This window comes from Cyprinus carpio, chromosome B24 (assembly GCF_018340385.1).
Source record: "Cyprinus carpio isolate SPL01 chromosome B24, ASM1834038v1, whole genome shotgun sequence".
Classification (NCBI taxonomy): Eukaryota; Metazoa; Chordata; class Actinopteri; order Cypriniformes; family Cyprinidae; genus Cyprinus; species Cyprinus carpio.
In genome coordinates this window covers 17,486,415-17,503,591 of record NC_056620.1, presented here as the reverse complement: position 1 = coordinate 17,503,591, position 17,177 = coordinate 17,486,415, and the positions used below count along the sequence as shown (strand labels likewise).

General features: G+C 35.7%; 1 protein-coding gene across 1 annotated transcript in view; it reads left to right on the top strand.

The window, feature by feature from the left end:
* Positions 1 to 17,177, top strand: part of LOC109091959 (collagen alpha-1(XI) chain-like) — a 66,616-nt gene that overhangs the window by 18,944 nt on the left and 30,495 nt on the right. Inside the window, exons 7-32 of the mRNA XM_042752215.1 lie at positions 465 to 629; positions 845 to 949; positions 2,711 to 3,019; positions 4,033 to 4,095; positions 4,234 to 4,275; positions 4,433 to 4,495; positions 6,297 to 6,371; positions 7,646 to 7,729; positions 8,131 to 8,187; positions 9,520 to 9,573; positions 9,658 to 9,711; positions 9,837 to 9,890; positions 9,984 to 10,037; positions 10,705 to 10,758; positions 10,869 to 10,913; positions 11,083 to 11,136; positions 11,216 to 11,260; positions 11,932 to 11,985; positions 13,079 to 13,123; positions 13,924 to 13,977; positions 14,289 to 14,333; positions 14,749 to 14,802; positions 14,891 to 14,935; positions 15,942 to 15,995; positions 16,092 to 16,199; positions 16,364 to 16,417. Of these exons, the coding sequence (XP_042608149.1) occupies positions 465 to 629; positions 845 to 949; positions 2,711 to 3,019; positions 4,033 to 4,095; positions 4,234 to 4,275; positions 4,433 to 4,495; positions 6,297 to 6,371; positions 7,646 to 7,729; positions 8,131 to 8,187; positions 9,520 to 9,573; positions 9,658 to 9,711; positions 9,837 to 9,890; positions 9,984 to 10,037; positions 10,705 to 10,758; positions 10,869 to 10,913; positions 11,083 to 11,136; positions 11,216 to 11,260; positions 11,932 to 11,985; positions 13,079 to 13,123; positions 13,924 to 13,977; positions 14,289 to 14,333; positions 14,749 to 14,802; positions 14,891 to 14,935; positions 15,942 to 15,995; positions 16,092 to 16,199; positions 16,364 to 16,417 (1,890 nt within the window). The remainder of the gene's footprint in view (positions 1 to 464; positions 630 to 844; positions 950 to 2,710; positions 3,020 to 4,032; positions 4,096 to 4,233; positions 4,276 to 4,432; positions 4,496 to 6,296; positions 6,372 to 7,645; positions 7,730 to 8,130; positions 8,188 to 9,519; positions 9,574 to 9,657; positions 9,712 to 9,836; positions 9,891 to 9,983; positions 10,038 to 10,704; positions 10,759 to 10,868; positions 10,914 to 11,082; positions 11,137 to 11,215; positions 11,261 to 11,931; positions 11,986 to 13,078; positions 13,124 to 13,923; positions 13,978 to 14,288; positions 14,334 to 14,748; positions 14,803 to 14,890; positions 14,936 to 15,941; positions 15,996 to 16,091; positions 16,200 to 16,363; positions 16,418 to 17,177) is intronic.

Sequence of the window (17,177 nt, the reverse complement as noted above, 5' to 3'; positions counted from 1 at the left end):
AATTTTTGTTTAGTAATATACATTGCTAAGAACTTCATTTGATTTTTTTGCACCCTCATATTCCAGATTTTCAAATAGTTGTATCTCAGCCAAATATTGTCCTATCATAACAAACCATACATCAATGGACATATTATTTATTCAGCTTTCAGATGATGTATAAATCTCAATTTCGAAAAATTTACACTTATGGTCCAGGGTCACATTTTTGTGGAAACCTTTAATGAATGTAAGGTTCAAAAGAACAACATTTATTTGAAATTGTTTTTTAATACAATGTAAAAGTTACTTTTGATCAGTTTTTTTTTTTAAATAAATGAATAAAAATTGACCCCAAACTTTTGAAGGATAGTGTTATTCTTAAACTAAGTAAGCCATGTTTGAAAAAAATGTGAACCTATTTATCTTCAAACATATATTTTGATGTGTTGTGTCTTTTTCCTTTCACCATAACCTTCTTCCAGAGAGTGAAACGTAGTGTCTCCATGAATACGAAGAGGATGAGAAAGTCCCCTAAATCTGTTTCCAAACCCTATAAGTACCAGGAGCCAAAACAGGCTAAAAAGTTAGCACCTAAGAAGAAGAGATCTGGATACCTGCCACCGCCACCAAGAAAAGCCATTCTAGGGGTAATAGTACAAGCGTAGCTCATGTCAGAACCCATCAAGATCTCTCTTTCGGTGAGGGAAATCTCTGATGCTAGTCTGAGCGTGCCGTCCACCCCATTTCTCTAGGTGCCGTCCTCGTGGATCCAGCCTGTAACGCTTGTGGAACTGCTTGAACTGTGTTAATTCCTCCTTTCTTATCTTCTTCTTCTTTTCTTCTCACTTTGAAACTGCTATAGCCTAACAATGTAGATGGGGAGTACTATACAGACAGTGATCTTGACTACGGAACAGTAGATGCTTCCAAAACTCAGTCTCCTGTCGCAACCACTGGACCAAACCAGGTAATCATTTGATTATATATTATGATGGTAGGGCGAATAGAATGTGGGACAGAATGGGGGAAAATCCAGGAGCACGTATGACGAGGAAGTATTTGATTTGAAATGACAAAAACAAAACAATTCATGCCAATTGTTCTGTGTTTTTCAACTCTGGGACTCTCACCACAAGGGAACTGTTTTATCTAACAACATCAAGCTGATATTCACAATAAAACCGGCAAGTTCTAAATTTTGCCAATCCACTTCCTGTGATGTTTTCCAGTCTGATACTTTGAACATGTCTTGAATATAAAGTAGATATTTCTCAGTGGATTGCCATGCAGCTGGTTTCTGTTCTGTCATTTCAGCTTTCTGTTGTGGATATCAATGATATTTAAGGCTGCATTTAAGAAAAATCATCAATTTATGAAAGTTCAACCATCTGATCTAAATTTAAAGCAGTGAACTGATCGCACAGCTAAGTGAAAATTACATATGTTTGTCTTTTTGGCTTAAGTTTTGGAATTGCTTGCTTAAATGTTGACTGGTTGCCCAATTTCTAGCCCTAACTATCATTGAGAAGATAGCACGTCCCATTCCAAACAGTTCCCTCAGTAAGTGAACCAAATATGTGGACCTTTAAAAAGAAACAAAACATAATAGCATTCACCCTGATGTATTCTGGTTGAATAGTTCTGGCTCTAGTTATTAGAACTATATTCAACAGAATTGAACTCTTTCACAGCCATTTAGATGTATTTACAGGGTGGTTGTACAGTAAGTTTATGTTGGATATTAAATACACATTATAAGTGTAGGTGTGTTTTTTCTCAAATTAAATGCAGTAAGAAATGTCTAAAATTTTCAGTATTGAAATAAAAACTTGTGTTCCTATTTTTTATGGTTATGTACTAAAGCATACCGTAAATCTTGGCTGTTGTAATCAAATGCAGAGTCAGACTTTTACAATTTGATCTGTTCCTGCATTTGATCACATCATTAATGCATTAGTTTGTTTGTTTGTTTGTTTGTTTTATTTGGATCCCCATTAGCTTCAGCATAAGCTAAAAGCTAAAATTAGTTTGTGTATTTGTTAACATAGTAGTGTCATTTCAGACTTATGTCATTTATTTCTGTCTTTTTTTTTCACCTCTAAACATAATTTAACTTTACCATTATGTTTATTGTGGAAAAAAGACTGAAATATCCTAAAGTCTATCATAGACTTTTATGTGTGATTATGAAATATGTAAAAAAAAATAATGCCTTTTTAATTATGAAGTTAACACTTTATTTGTCCCTCTGCAAATAACACACAAAAAATGCCGCCAAAATTTGAACAGATTTAGAAATGTTTTACAGTAAGTTTTGAAATATACTTTTCAAAATCTAATTTGCGTGTAACAGTATTTCTATGAGATCACATTATAAATGTGCATTACTGATTATATCTGTCCATTACTGTAACTTGTATAATGTAGGGATTTACTTAACCAGATTTAATTTGCGCCTTAAATTATCATCTCACAATTTATCCAAATCCTTGAATCCGATTCAAATCATCTGATATATTTCCATTGAATGGGACTAAGAAGTGTTATCTTGTTGCTGCCCAAAAATTATATACTATTCTTAATAAATATTTTTCATGCAATTCATTTTGCTCCTGCTTTGCATTAGATACAGTAGTATTTGCTTTGACTGCTTAACTAACATCCATCTTCCCTCCGTTGCTCGAACTCCCTTCCCCTCCGCCCGGCCGCATTGCTTGGGTATAATAAGGCTGTGGAAGAGGAAGTTTTCAGTGACTATGTCACTGAGATGGCCCAGGCTGGTCTGGATCCGACCGCTGCCCCAGAAGCCGCGCTGCCCAGCGGCACCGCCGACCCCGTCGGAGTGGACGCGTATGACTTTAAGGAGTATGATCTTAAGGAATATGATGTGACTGGGCTTGACAAAAATCAATATGAGTATGGGGCATACGATGAGTTTGGCAATGTGGCTCCAAATCCTACGTCCAATTACGAGGACAGTTTCGGGCCAGGGGTTGCTGCCGAAACTGACATCGCTGAAACAGAAGTGACGTCGGACGTAAGTATGACTCCCAAATAGAGTCGTCCAGCACTCAGACTGTTGGATATGGGAATCTAGCATGCATTGTTGGCTTTGTAGTGCACTATTTTGCATGGGGTCCAATCATTTTTTCTGTTTGGTGTGTTGGTTTATACTAATCTGCACTGCACTTCTTCCTCTTGTCCGTGTTGGTTTTCTCTCACTCCCATCTCTGTGTATGACAGATCACATCCATCATATAGATTCACAGATCACTTACATGCACTCTCTCATACCAAATGTGGTTTGAACTCTCTGACTGTCAGCACCTTATCTCCCATATCACCCCGGGATACAGCAATTACCCCATACCACAGACCCAGCTGTCTGTTCAGACACACCTTTCTCCACCTCCACCCCCTTAAGAAGCTCATACTTCCCCTCCATCAAAAACTCCAGTACCTGTATCTTACAGCCCACATGAGCTAAGGTTTGACGGCATCAGATCCTGTCTGTTACATTGCTGGTTACACACTTTCCATCTTGTTAATCTCCGAGACATTAACGTTATGAATTTAGGGACACACTTTAGTTTGGGGACCAATCCTCACAATTAACTATGACTTTTTCCTCAATAAACTGCTAATTTAATAGTTAGTAATAGTTGTTAAGTGAAGGAATGGGGTTGAATTGAGGGATCTGAAATTTGGTAATGCAGAATAAGTCATTAATATGTTTTTTATAAGTACTAATAAATAGCCAATATGCTTGTTATATGCATGCTAATATGCAACTAGTTAATAGTAAAAATTGGTCCTTAAAATAAAGTGTTACAAAATTTTTAATCTAGATCGATCGATCTATCTATCTATCTATCTATCTATCTATCTATCTATCTATCTATCTATCTATCTATCTATCTATCTATCTATCTATCTATCTATCTATCTGTCTGTCTGTCTGTCTGTCTGTCTGTCTGTTCTCTCTTTTATCTATAGTTCTGTGGGTCTGTCTATCATTTGTTGTGTCTAACCTCTGTTGTATGTTTGCAGTTGGGTGGTGGTGCTGCTCTGGGTCAGAAGGGAGAAAAAGGAGAACCTGCAGTGATTGAGCCGGTGAGTGAAAAGCAAATTCTGGACATTCATCACTTTGGGAACAATACTGAGATTAGTTTATAAACATTAATTTAGTAATCTGATGCTGCAAACTTTTCTGGTCAGTTTGTTTTATTCTGGCTTTGTTGTGATTCTTAGGGAATGCTGATTGAAGGACCTGCTGGACCACCTGGACCTGTTGTAAGTTGACTGCTTTTTTGTCTGTGTTAGTTGTAAAATGCAATATTCAACCACTGTGTTCTTGCAAGTTTTTTTTAAGTGTAAAATTTTTTGGTAATTGGGTCATCATCATTGTGCTTCAGTTTGTCTGTTTATTCAATTTTCTTTTTGTCTTCAGGGTCTTCCAGGCCCTTCAGGTTTACAAGGCCCCCCTGGTTCCGCCGGAGATCCTGGTGACAGGGTAAAAATTTCTTCCAGGCTATGTTTACTTATGACGACCACAGGTATTTTCAGTTCATTAACAAGGTTTAGTTAAGGTTTAGGATCTTTCTTTTGTCATATTTAGTTTCACAGAAATGTTAATTGTCATTAGCCCTATTCGGACGATAATTGTTTCTCATGGGGACATAAGTGATTTTCACCATTTACAGGGGATAGTCAGTGATTTAATTGCATCCAAATCCAGAATGTCTGTGTTTATCTCCCACCACCCCCTTAAAAATCCCCAGCTGAATTACCTTACCTATCATGTGGTAATTTAATTGTCGTCCGAATGCAAATCTTCATTTATGAGAAGAAATCCATTCAAAATTCAGTGTTTAAACCCTTTTTGAGCACTGCCGAACACCGTAAGGTAACTATTGTTGGCTTCTTCAGTGTAATTTGCATACATATTTATTTCCGAAATGCTGGAAAGTAGCCTATTTAAAAGAACAATATTTCATAACTGCTCCACCACAGTAACTGGGAGCAGAAAGAGAGGAAAAAGCACATAAACATTCAAAATGGGTCTTTATGGCAACAGCAGGTATGCAATACATTTTTTAAATGTGTATTATAAATAGATATAACTATATTGTGTGTATACAACTATAGCGCATCTATTTTCCTTTTTTTTTTAAATCAACAGTGATTAAGTGGGAAAAAAAAAGCATGTCAAATGAAATCTGTGATGAACATAATGAGACACAGGCTAGGCTAGAGAAAAACTTGTGTGCTTAGCAAGAAAGGCTTAGAAAAACAATACAGCTTTAGTAAACTGCAAGACCGCTTAAAAATGTGTCAGTAAACAAAACATAATGCTGATTTATTCTGAACAGGGTCATGGCAGATTCCTGACCCTGAGGGCACATTTACACCCTCTCTGACACATTTAGTTTTCAGATGTGAATCCCTGAGTTGCTTTATTTAGAAACACAAATTAAAGCAAGTTAATGTTCCCAAATGATGAATTACAGTAATTCACATTACTTCTGAATGAGCAGTCATTGTTCAGTGGGCAAATTTCTGATTAAATGCAGCACGTTACCCTCAGTCTATTTCTGTATGCAAAAAACACCCATTGCTCAAAAAAAAACAAAACAAAAAAAAACATCTTCTTCCTAAAAATGTTTAAGGATAATTATCATTACAAATTCCAAAACCAACTCCAAAGTCTGTCTGGAGTTCTGATGTTAGGTTGTGTCATGGGTATTACACGTCTGTTTAAATCCAGAACTGGACACACGCAAGAATGCTAAATAAAAAAACAAATAAAAATTTAACACAAAAAAATCATTCAAATTACAAACAAAAACAGAAAACATAACAATAAAAAATAAAGAAAAGACCATTTAAATAGAAGACTGTTAAAGCACAAATAGCAATATCAACAAAATGTGGGTTCTTGAGTACTTCCTGTTAATGGTTTTGTCAAACTGAGACCTGTACACTTCAGGATGGCATGTGATATTGTTTATTAGTGTTATTTAACATAACCTGCCGAGGTATTATTGAAGCAAAATTGAAACCGTGTGATAATTTGTTGTGATTGGACTTGGTGAAGACAACAGGGAACTATCTGGATCAGTAGGCTATCTTAAAAATGGACAATTTCACCAAAGGTTAATGGAAGTGAGAGTGTCTCTCTACCTCTGTTCGATCCCCCTCCATTTCTCATTTCTGTCTTGGCATTCTCTTACCTGTGTGTTGTCAAGTCAAGAAGTGTCAAATTACTGATATATCCTGTCTCTCTTTCTCACCCACTCTTCCTGCTTCCTCAGGGTCCTCCCGGCCGTGCTGGTCTTCCCGGAGCGGATGGCTTGCCAGGGCCCCCTGGTACTATGCTGATGCTGCCAGTAAGACCCCTAAATCCGCCAAAAATCTTTGCAGATCTGTCCAGCCTATTATGCACATCAGTTTCATGCTTGTATTCAGCAATAATACATATATGAAAACAATGACAACAAACTTGTTTAGAATATATGATAACGTTGAAAAGTATTAAAAACAAAATAAAAATTTCCCTTTTCCCTTTGGTGCTTTTGCATTTGTAAACTGCATCTGTAATGCTGCATTTTTTTTCTACAGTATAGTAAGTTATAAAATGTGTTATACATACTGATACATGAAGATAATGACGGCATACTTTACATCTTTATTCTTGATTACTTTTTGAAAATTTATTGAAAATCTAAATCTTAATTAAAGATTCCAAATTTAGCATTTCATAGTTGTTTAACATAGTATTTATATATATATATATATATATATATATATATATATATATATATATATATATATATAATATATATATTGTATATTTTAGTATAAACCTAATAAGGATACATACCTGTATATATAATGACTGCATACTTCACTTCTTTAGATAATATTGTTGTTTAGCATTTTTTTAAAGTACTGAAAATCCTAAACTAAATATTCAGAATGTAATTTTTTGTGTTTGATTCACTTGATATTTATAGTAAAGTATAAGTATTATGCATAATGTTGACAATATCTAGTAATTTATACTATAAATAATAATTTAGTAGTTTTTGAAAGGACTGAAACTGATTTAAATCATTATGATATATTTAGAGTAACTATAATATAATATAGTATGGTACATTATGATGATACATACAGTATATGAAAATAATGACTGCATACTTCACTTCTTTAGAACATATTGTTTAGTAAATTGCAAAAGTGTTTGCTTTTCATTTGATTACCTAATAGTATTTACAATATAGCCTAATATAGTATTTAGGGTTTTATGTAATGAAGCTATAAAATTAAAATGATTGCATATTTCACTTCTTTACAGCATATTGTGTCTGAGTATTGAAAACCATCTTAATCCTTATTGAATATTCATAATATGCTTTTCAGATTTGATTTACTTAGTATTTCCAGTATAGTACAGTATAAAGTGTTATATGACTGCAGACTTCCCTTCGTTAGAGCATATTGTTGTTTAGTAGTTTTCAAAAGTATTGAAAATACTGTCTAATTCAAATTATTGTTTTTTGTGTTGATTGACTCAATATTTATAGTGTAGGATACAGTAGTTTGAAGTGTTTTTCTAAATGAAAATGATAATAGTGAATACTCGGTTCATGTTTGACAGTTCCGGTTTGGAGGTGATGGGGAAAAGGGTCCAGTGGTGTCGGCTCAGGAGGCCCAGGCTCAGGCCATTCTCTCTCAGGCCAGGGTGAGTATGAGAAGTGAAGGGCCAAATGGCACCTTGAGCTTCACCCAGCTGTTTGCTGAGGGGGAGGTGGGGGACTCTTGACTGTTTGTAGGGAAGAGGTGGGGCGGTAGGTCACAGGGTGGGGAGAGGATTTGCTCCAGCCTTGTTTGCACTAAAACAAGAGTGAAACAGAGCAGCACAGGCTGCTTTGACTCATGCGGAGAGACTAGTTAAAAATACTAGCAAGGTTCACGACCCGCAGGAGGGCAACCGACAGGTGCTGCAGATCTGTCCTTTACAAATGCACGCACCCCACCAACCCCCTCCCCCCCTCCTCTGGCTGAGGGGAGTAGATGTCTGCCAATTCTTGTATATATTTGATGATATTTTGGTGATTTTGATTCTTTGGTTTGTTTTCGCAGCTCGCCATGAGAGGTCCATCAGGTCCAATGGGTCTCACTGGAAGATCTGGCCCAGTGGTGAGTTTCAGTGACCCCATGACCTCTGCAAAAGTCCCACCCAATCAGCTTTCCAATCACAGTTTTAACTGAAAATCAGAGCAATGCAATTTAATGCAGCGATTCAAATTTCATCGCGATCGATATGCAAAACACCATCACTGTCCTGTTATTTATATATGTAAAATGTTTTTAACATTCTAAATCATCCCAAATAGCTGTCCTCTATGAGAAGACACATATTGGGCTCCAAAATGTTTATTTCACAATATCTTTTCTTTGACTACTTTTTAATGAGTAGAGAGGCAAGTTCACGGTTATCTTAGTTAACTTAGAAACATTTTCATTGCCTAAATTAAAACAAACCTTAACTGAAATAGAATAAAATATAAAAACTTACTATTTCAGGTAGTTGCCAAGGCATTTTCATTTATTTTAACTTGATGTACTTAAATAATGAAATAAAACTGAAATTAAAATGAATGTAAACTTTTTATACTTATAGACTAAAAACTAAAAAGGACGAATGAAAACATTAAAATAAAAATTTATCCAAAATATTATTAAAAACCATAATAGTATCTCACTAACACTGGACCAGGTAACTAGATTAAGAGCAGACCTGTTGAAACACGATGGGCCGGTGAACTCAAGAAATGATCCTACTCAGAAGTGACCAGACTAATGACAAAATACCTAAAATAAGCATTTGAGAAGTGAAAACCACAGCCATGTCATGTCATACTTATCTTAGGTGACTGATTGAGCATGAAATGAGCTAGTGGTGGGAATTTGAGAGAGACTTTAAAATCATAATCTTTATTTAAGAAAAGAACACAGCTGCTGTTTAATGGCTAGTTGGGAATCCTTAGATGTGTCATTTAAACAGCAGACAAATGAGAATCTTCAAGTTTCCAAATGGTTCCTTACAGTAGGGTGTACTTTTAGGAATAAATGCAAAACTCAACTCTCAAATTATCTTTGAAATCAGTTAGAAAAAACTAGGGCAGTCTGTCTGGAATAGCAGCAATTTTAAAATCAACAGTTACTTTTCTGAGTATTCCGCTTCATGTGGTGCTATGCAAAAGAAACTGCACAATTTCCTAAAGTAAAGTGCAATAACTACATCTTTAAACAAGTCCAACCCATTATGTCAACTACATTAACTTTAATTCAGGGCTTATTTTGATTCGCTGGGTGAGTGAAGATCAAGAATAGTGAAATATTGCCACCTGCTGTTTCTTTGTATTTAGTGCAGGCATTTTATTATTTTCTGTAACTGTTAAAAACATGTTGGTTTGGTCTAGTCTTGGTCTAATACATCTCTCTCTCTCTGGTGTCAATCACATTCAGGGTCTTCCAGGAGCTCCTGGGCTGAAGGGAGATAGTGGAGACCCTGGTCCTCAGGTAAAATAAAGCATTTCCCACCACCAAAGGTCATCCTACCTAATTATCTACTTACTTAAAAAATCATTTATCTTTCCACCATAGGGTCCGAGGGGTATCCAAGGCCCACCAGGGCAAATGGGAAAACCTGGCAAGAGAGTATGATATGTCTCTTTATTGTTCACACGGACAAAAGATTATTATTTTTTGCTTTCATTTGAATAAGTCTTCAGTTAGCGTATGCACACATAATAGTGATATCTTCTCTGATCCTTCTGTGACAGGGTCGTGCTGGAGCCGATGGGGCCCGTGGAATGCCTGGAGAATCTGGATCTAAGGTTCAAGAAAAAATTCTCACCCACATATATGTGATATGCTATATAGCACATATAAATATATTGTTTGAATCTTTTACCTCATCTTTTTCTCAGGGTGACAGAGGTTTTGATGGGCTTCCAGGTCTGCCTGGTGAGAAGGGACACAGGGTGAGTATGAAGGCATACAAATCAATTCGACAAATGCAGTAAAATAAGAGTAAATGGCCAGGCCTCTCTAGAGGAGGTTTTCCAGCTTATGCTAATTACTAAATTATCTCCTAGATGCAACTCCTATAAGATTTTGGCAAAGGTAACTCTGTATATTATGGTAAAATAAAATAAAATAAAAAAATTCTGTTGTGCTGAAGCTCAGAACACTTTTTTAATAACTTTGACATTGACACATATTGCAGATTATTATCCAAGTGCAATCTTTTTTAAACAAAATTTAGATTTCTTTACAATGACTGTTAATACCATGAGTAAGTAATAATAATAATAACAACAATTATAACAATAGTAGGTGTACAGGTACTGTAATAGGCACCAAACAAATTTAAATGTTTATTTTTAAAAGCAACAAAAATTTGACCCCCTTACTATACATCGAAAACCAGGACAGAGAAGAATCATAAGCTCTTCGAGGTGAAATTAAGAGACTTCTACTCTGGAAACTTTACAGTAGGGTATTTCCAGCCTTTTCCCATGTCAACACTGGTAATAATTATAGGATCCAAAATGGCTCCCTAGATCACTTTCAAGCAAAGGTGATATGATTATATATTAAGTTGGATGTAATAAAGTATGATGCTTCCTGTCTGTCTCTTTCTGACAGGGTGAGAACGGTCCTCCTGGTCCCCCTGGACCTCACGGAGAGGACGGACCAAGGGTAAATGCTTTTCTGAATCACCTGTAGAAAAATAAAAATGTCCTCCTCATAATTTCATTGTTTCAGCTATTAGAATAACTATATTCTCTTCACTTGTTTCTCCTTTACAGGGTGAAGATGGAGAGATTGGACCAAGAGGACTTGCTGGTGAGAGCGTAAGTGTGTCCCACCTTGTATTTTATTTTATTTTATTTTTTAATGTTTTATTTCCAGTTTGCCACCAGGGGGCAAAGTCACTCAACAGCCTATTATGAGTCCTATTAAAATTCAGAAGAGGTTACTTGCTCTTTTTAATCAGAACCTTCTCCTTTCTTTTTATCTCAGGGGCCACGAGGTCTGCTCGGCCCTAGAGGCCCTCCTGGACCTCCTGGACAACCTGTAAGTGATTTTTAATTTATAATCACGTGGATCTGATGCTGATTGCACGCTTCTAATCTTTCACAATTGATTTCTGCAGGGCATTGCTGGTGTTGATGGGCCACAGGGTCCCAAAGGAAACATGGTAAGAGACATGGATCTTGTAAATATGGCTTTTTGTAGATAAAATCAGCGTAGCAGATGCTGATAATACTTGTTGAGTGAATCTCTGTGGGTTTTAGATGTGTTTCAGCCTTTATGTATGTGTATTAGGACTACTGTCAAGTTTAAATTTCATTTCTTAATGAAATACAAATATATTTCTTACTGCCACAGTGACATCACCAGTGGACAAATACATCTTGTGTAAGAAAATAGCTTGGAATTTGGCCTATCAAATCCGAAACATCTTCTGTTTTTGGAACCAAATTATGTCTAACAAAAACAACAGTTAATTCATCTGTTTGTTTGAGTATAAGTCATGACCCCTCAGATATATTCAAGAGTTTCAAATAAAGCTGCTCGCTTAGCAGAAGCAAATCTTGCTAATTTTTCAACTAAACAAATGTTAAACACTGTCAAATATGAGGACAGGCATTCTGAAGCTGACAAGGTATACATTAGCCTTTTTTTCTGTTAGCTTTAACATTAATATTGTTCATATAACATACATAGTTTTGTTAGCATTGTGTTCACTGTATTAGCATCATATTCACAGCACATATGTTAACCCACACAGAAATATATAGACAATTGCTGGTCATCTGAAATATTCAGGGTGCATATGACATGTACCGTAATTTTTTTGTTAAACAGGGACCCCAGGGAGAGCCAGGGCCTCCTGGTCAACAGGGTATCCCAGGATCACAGGTGAGAACAAACATACTTTAGACGCTGAACCGCAGAGGTTTTACTGTAAGGTTTGAGTATTGTTTCTCTTGTGTAAGATAAAGTTTGGTTGATTTTGGATCAAGCAATCCCATTTCATCTAAACTGTATTTTCTTTTTATATTGAGGGTTCCCTTGGAACAGAATTTAATAAAATAAGATAATGAAAAAGCATGGACATTTAAAAAAAAAAAAATGTATTTATAGACTTTATGCTAATTTGTAAATTATCACTTAGGTGCAATCCCTATAAGAATTTGGAAATAAAGTATGGTAACTATGTATATTGTTTTGAAATAAAAATCGAAAAAGTAAAAAATTAAAAAAGCCTAAAAGACAATTAATATATAGCTTCATAATAAATAATAAGTTATGTGTATGGAATATCTATTTATTATGTAATATTCAAATAAATATCTGATATATATATATATATATATATATATATATATATATTATTATTTTTATTATATATAGTATATATATATATATATATACTCTTTGATTTGCTTAATTACGGGCTTAAAGCTTTAATTATTTTATCAATTTAATTCTAAATTATTATTATTATAATTATTATATATAGTCCAATTCGTTGAACATCTTTTTTTTTTTTTTTCTCATCCCCACTATCATTTTTAATTCCGAACGACTCTGAAGCTCAGAGGTCACGGTGAAATTATTTGAAATATTTGTGTAAGCCTCTGCTGGACTCAGAGGAAGTGCGCAGCTGAAAGCGTCTCATTCATAACGCCCCACCGGCAGCGGTCGAATCAGAGCAGTGAGCTCAAATTTCCCTGGAGTGAACTCCTGTTCAGGACATACACAAACACACTGAATCAGCCACTGTAAACACACACACAGTAAACACACGTGTGTATGCACACACACTCAAGCACACTGTGCAAACACCAGTGACCCTGCCAACACACACACAGGGACAATACAATAAGTCCATTATTGGGTGTAAGTCATCAGTTTGGGCGGCTCTCTACCACACACCTACCCCTCTATCCCCCCACCCTGCTGCCATGGCAACAAAGCTTGACATTACTGTCTGTTTTCTGTTGTACAGGGTCTTCCAGGTCCACAAGGCCCCATCGGACCGCCTGGAGAAAAAGTAAGTCGTTTGTGGTTTTCATGCATATAATTCTCACGAGTCCCTTTGAACAGAAGGAGACCAAAAAGAAAGATTTTGAAACATGCTGTGATGATGTAAACTTTTGTTCTTTATGATTACACAGGCCTCCATATATATATATATATATATATATATATATATATTAGTGCTGTCAAAGAGTTATATTTTATATATTATGTTATATAATATATAGAGTTATATGTTTTGTATCGCAAAATCGCTATAAATCGCATCCAAAATAAACGTTTCTGTTTACATAATATATATATATATATATATATATATATATATATATATATATATATATATATATATATATATATATATATATATATATATGTGTGTGTGTGTTCTGTGTATATTTATTATTTATTTATATATAAATACAGACACATGCATGTTTATATCTAAGAAAAATATGTTATGTTTATATATTAAATATATTTATATATGATATAATTTATATGAATATAAATATATACATGTAAATATTTTCAAAATATATGCTGTATGTGTGTGTCTTTATATAAGTTATTAATCACTTATATTTGTATTTCTTGCTCTTTTGCTTTGGTTACACAAATAAATGCAAAATGAGCTTTGGTGCAGGATAGATGTGACTTAGTCTCGAAACATTGGCGGAGCATGCATTTATTTCTGTAGCATTTCATTTTTCTTAAGTTCATGATTCAGTGCATGTTATTGCCTGTAGGGCATCTATGGTCTTAGAAATTCTTCTTAATCCAATAGAAGTTCTTTTTCTCTGTCTCTTCATACAGGGTCCTCAGGGAAGGTCTGGTTTGCCTGGATTGCCTGGCGCAGACGGACCTCCTGTAAGTATCAGTGATACTGCTAAACTACTGATAGATGATGTGATGATTAAAACATATTTCACAGCCCGTTGTCTATAACTCTGATAAAGACCATAACCGAATCTTCTTACATATTTTGCTTGCTGACATAATTTATTCTATAGAAACATCATAGCAAAGATGTATGTTAGATGAATATGCAACTCAAGTGATTTAAAACACAATGTTTAGATATTTACAGCAAACTTTGAGAACTATAGCTAATGTCACACACTAGACATATACGTCTCTCGCCTGTCACTTTATACTAATTATCTCTCTTTATTTTCTAGGGACATCCTGGTAAAGAGGGTCCACCTGGAGAGAAAGGAGCTTTGGTAAGGAAACAATTTTAGGGAGCATTTATGCAGAATGTATACTGGTCGATCAGTTTTCTATATGAATTATTATTATTTTATGGATTAGTAATAAAAAATGTATTTACTTTTGTGATGATGCTAATGCCAGGCAGCTAAAAAGCAGCAAAAATTGCTAATTAATCCAAATTGTTCTCTGCTAATCCAAATGTGTCTTGGAGAGTATTCAGTCTTGATCTTTTAGCTGTTTGACCAATAAAACCAGTAAGTAATATTTGTCCCTGACTTTGGTTTTCTTCTTTCAGGTTTAGAAAACATTGTTTGAAAGTATCTGCTCAGTATGTTTAGCTATAAACCTCTTGCAAGGTTACCTAAGCCACAGATATTTGTTCTTCGCCGCACACATTTCATAATTTTTCAATGTTGTCACTTTCAGGGCCAGCTCGGTCCCCAGGGCCCCATCGGCTATCCTGGCCCTCGCGGTGTGAAGGTAAAGCATTTTTTGTATTTGATAGAGATTTATTAGTGTTTTGTTGAGTTTGTGATCTTTGCTTGATCACATGCTCTGTGTCTTACAGGGTGCTGATGGCGTTCGTGGACTGAAGGGAGGCAAAGGAGAGAAGGTACACAAAAATACACATCTTTTTGACGCTGCTAGAAGTTGATGCTTGCACTAAGAATCATTGCAGTGGCACTTACTGGTCACTAAATCTGCATCAAAAGAATCCAATAGCCACTACACGTTCTCTCCTCTTAAACATCATATCATAAGTGCTGTTTAATCATGCAGAGAGAGTGCCATAACACTTATTCAAGACACAAAATCACTCCATCACTATTAAGTACGTCCAGAGCTGCACAAACCTCTTCTTTCCCCTTCTCAAAAACCATCAACACATTTTGAAACAAATGCTAATCAGTTTGCAGTCGGCTGTAATTTAACAATGTAGAAAAAAAAAATGTTTGAGAATGACACTCAACTGATGGTGGGATTGATATTGTAGTGCCATCATAACAAGACTGAGTGTGTAGCCATGTCCATATCCAAATAAATAAACCATTAGTTGTGTTGACAATGCTGTCAGGTGGTCACAAATTTGCATAATGCATCTTGCACATGCAGGCGAGAGATTTAGACTGATATTTGGTGACAGAGAATGAAATTAAATCGTAAATCAACACTATGAACCATAATAGTTAGCATGCCTTTATCTGCTAGCTCACTTTTAGCCGTTAGCCCACATTTAGTTAAGTGCCGTCAGGTGATCACAAAAGTTGCATAATGCATCATACACGTGTGAAAGAATGAGACTGATTGAATGAGAATTCAATCATAGATCAACACTCTGTATCATAACAATAAGCATACATTTAGCTGTTAGCTTACTTTTAGCCGTTTAGGTAAGTGTATTTCACTTTTACCACAATTTTGGTCTAATTTATTCCATATACACAATATTGTAACTTCTATACTGAATGAAATCATTGACAGTGTTGCTGTACTGCATTTTTGTCAGCAGATGGGGATCTAGTACAATGCTAAAGAATTAATGGTGTTTTATTTATATGAAGAAGCTATAAGCTTCATCACTCTATATGTTTTCCCTAATGTCCCATCCTACTTTTCAGGGCGAGGATGGTTTCCCGGGTTTCAAGGGAGACATGGGTCTCAAAGGCGACAGGGTAAATAAACAGCATCCTGCCTTGCTTGCTTCAAGCCCATGCTAATTTAACCCATGAGGGGCTGCACTGATTGGCTGGTTTTCTGTGCATGTTTAGGGTGAGCTTGGATTGCCCGGACCCAGAGGTGAGGATGGACCAGAGGGCCCGAAGGGTCGTGCAGGTCCCAATGGTGAATCTGGACCCCTGGGACCTGCTGGAGAAAAGGTAATCTGTTTGTTGATTACAGATTACCATTATTAGTTGATTACAGAGGCGTGGGGTGTCAGGAAGTGATGCGGAGATTGTGTTTGGAATATTAATATCAAATGAGATGTTTGTTTGTCCAGAGATGTTCTTGCACTAATGATCCTTGGCTTGTTTTCCACCAGGGCAAACTTGGTGTTCCGGGATTGCCTGGCTATACAGGACGCCAAGGACCAAAGGTATGCACTTAAATTGAACATGACACCTGTACCTGCATCAAGATTGTTTCACTTATGAGCTAAACAACAACTCGGCTCATTAGCATGAACTAATGCCCTCCTGAGAATGCATTATGCATGCTGCACCAAGTGAGGCTTTTTTAAAATGAGCAGCTCATGCCAGGATTGTTCCCTATGCTGTTGGGGATGCTGGTCACGCAGGCAGCGAGAAGAAGTCGGAGCACAGATGCCTGTGTCAGACCTCAGCGCCTTTCATCAACAACAGCATCAGCTGTAGCAGCAGTCAGTAACCAATCTGGCTCAAGCCAGCCCAAAACTAGACCTTAAGTGGCCTGGGAGGTTTGGAGATCTTCTATGACAAACATTGGTGTCATTACAGGAAGAATCTTGAATTTTCAGTTCACAATTGTATACATTGCTTGCTAAATGTATATGGAGTACACATCAAAGACATTTATAATCAGTATTTTTATTTATCCTAAAACATCTTAAATATAAGTTATTAATAAATATTTATTTAAATAAAAATATAATCTTACACTCGTGGAAGATTTTTGCTATGAACGCACTGTTTTTGCATCCAAAACTGTGTACTTTCAGAATATGAATAGTTTAATGAAGTTAAATTTGAAACTTAATTTTCAACTATTAGTGAAAACTCCATCCTCAAAAAAGATATTATAAAGACAACAATGCCAAAATCATTTATTTATTATTAACATGAATTAATTTAGATTATTTTATTATTTTATTTTATTTT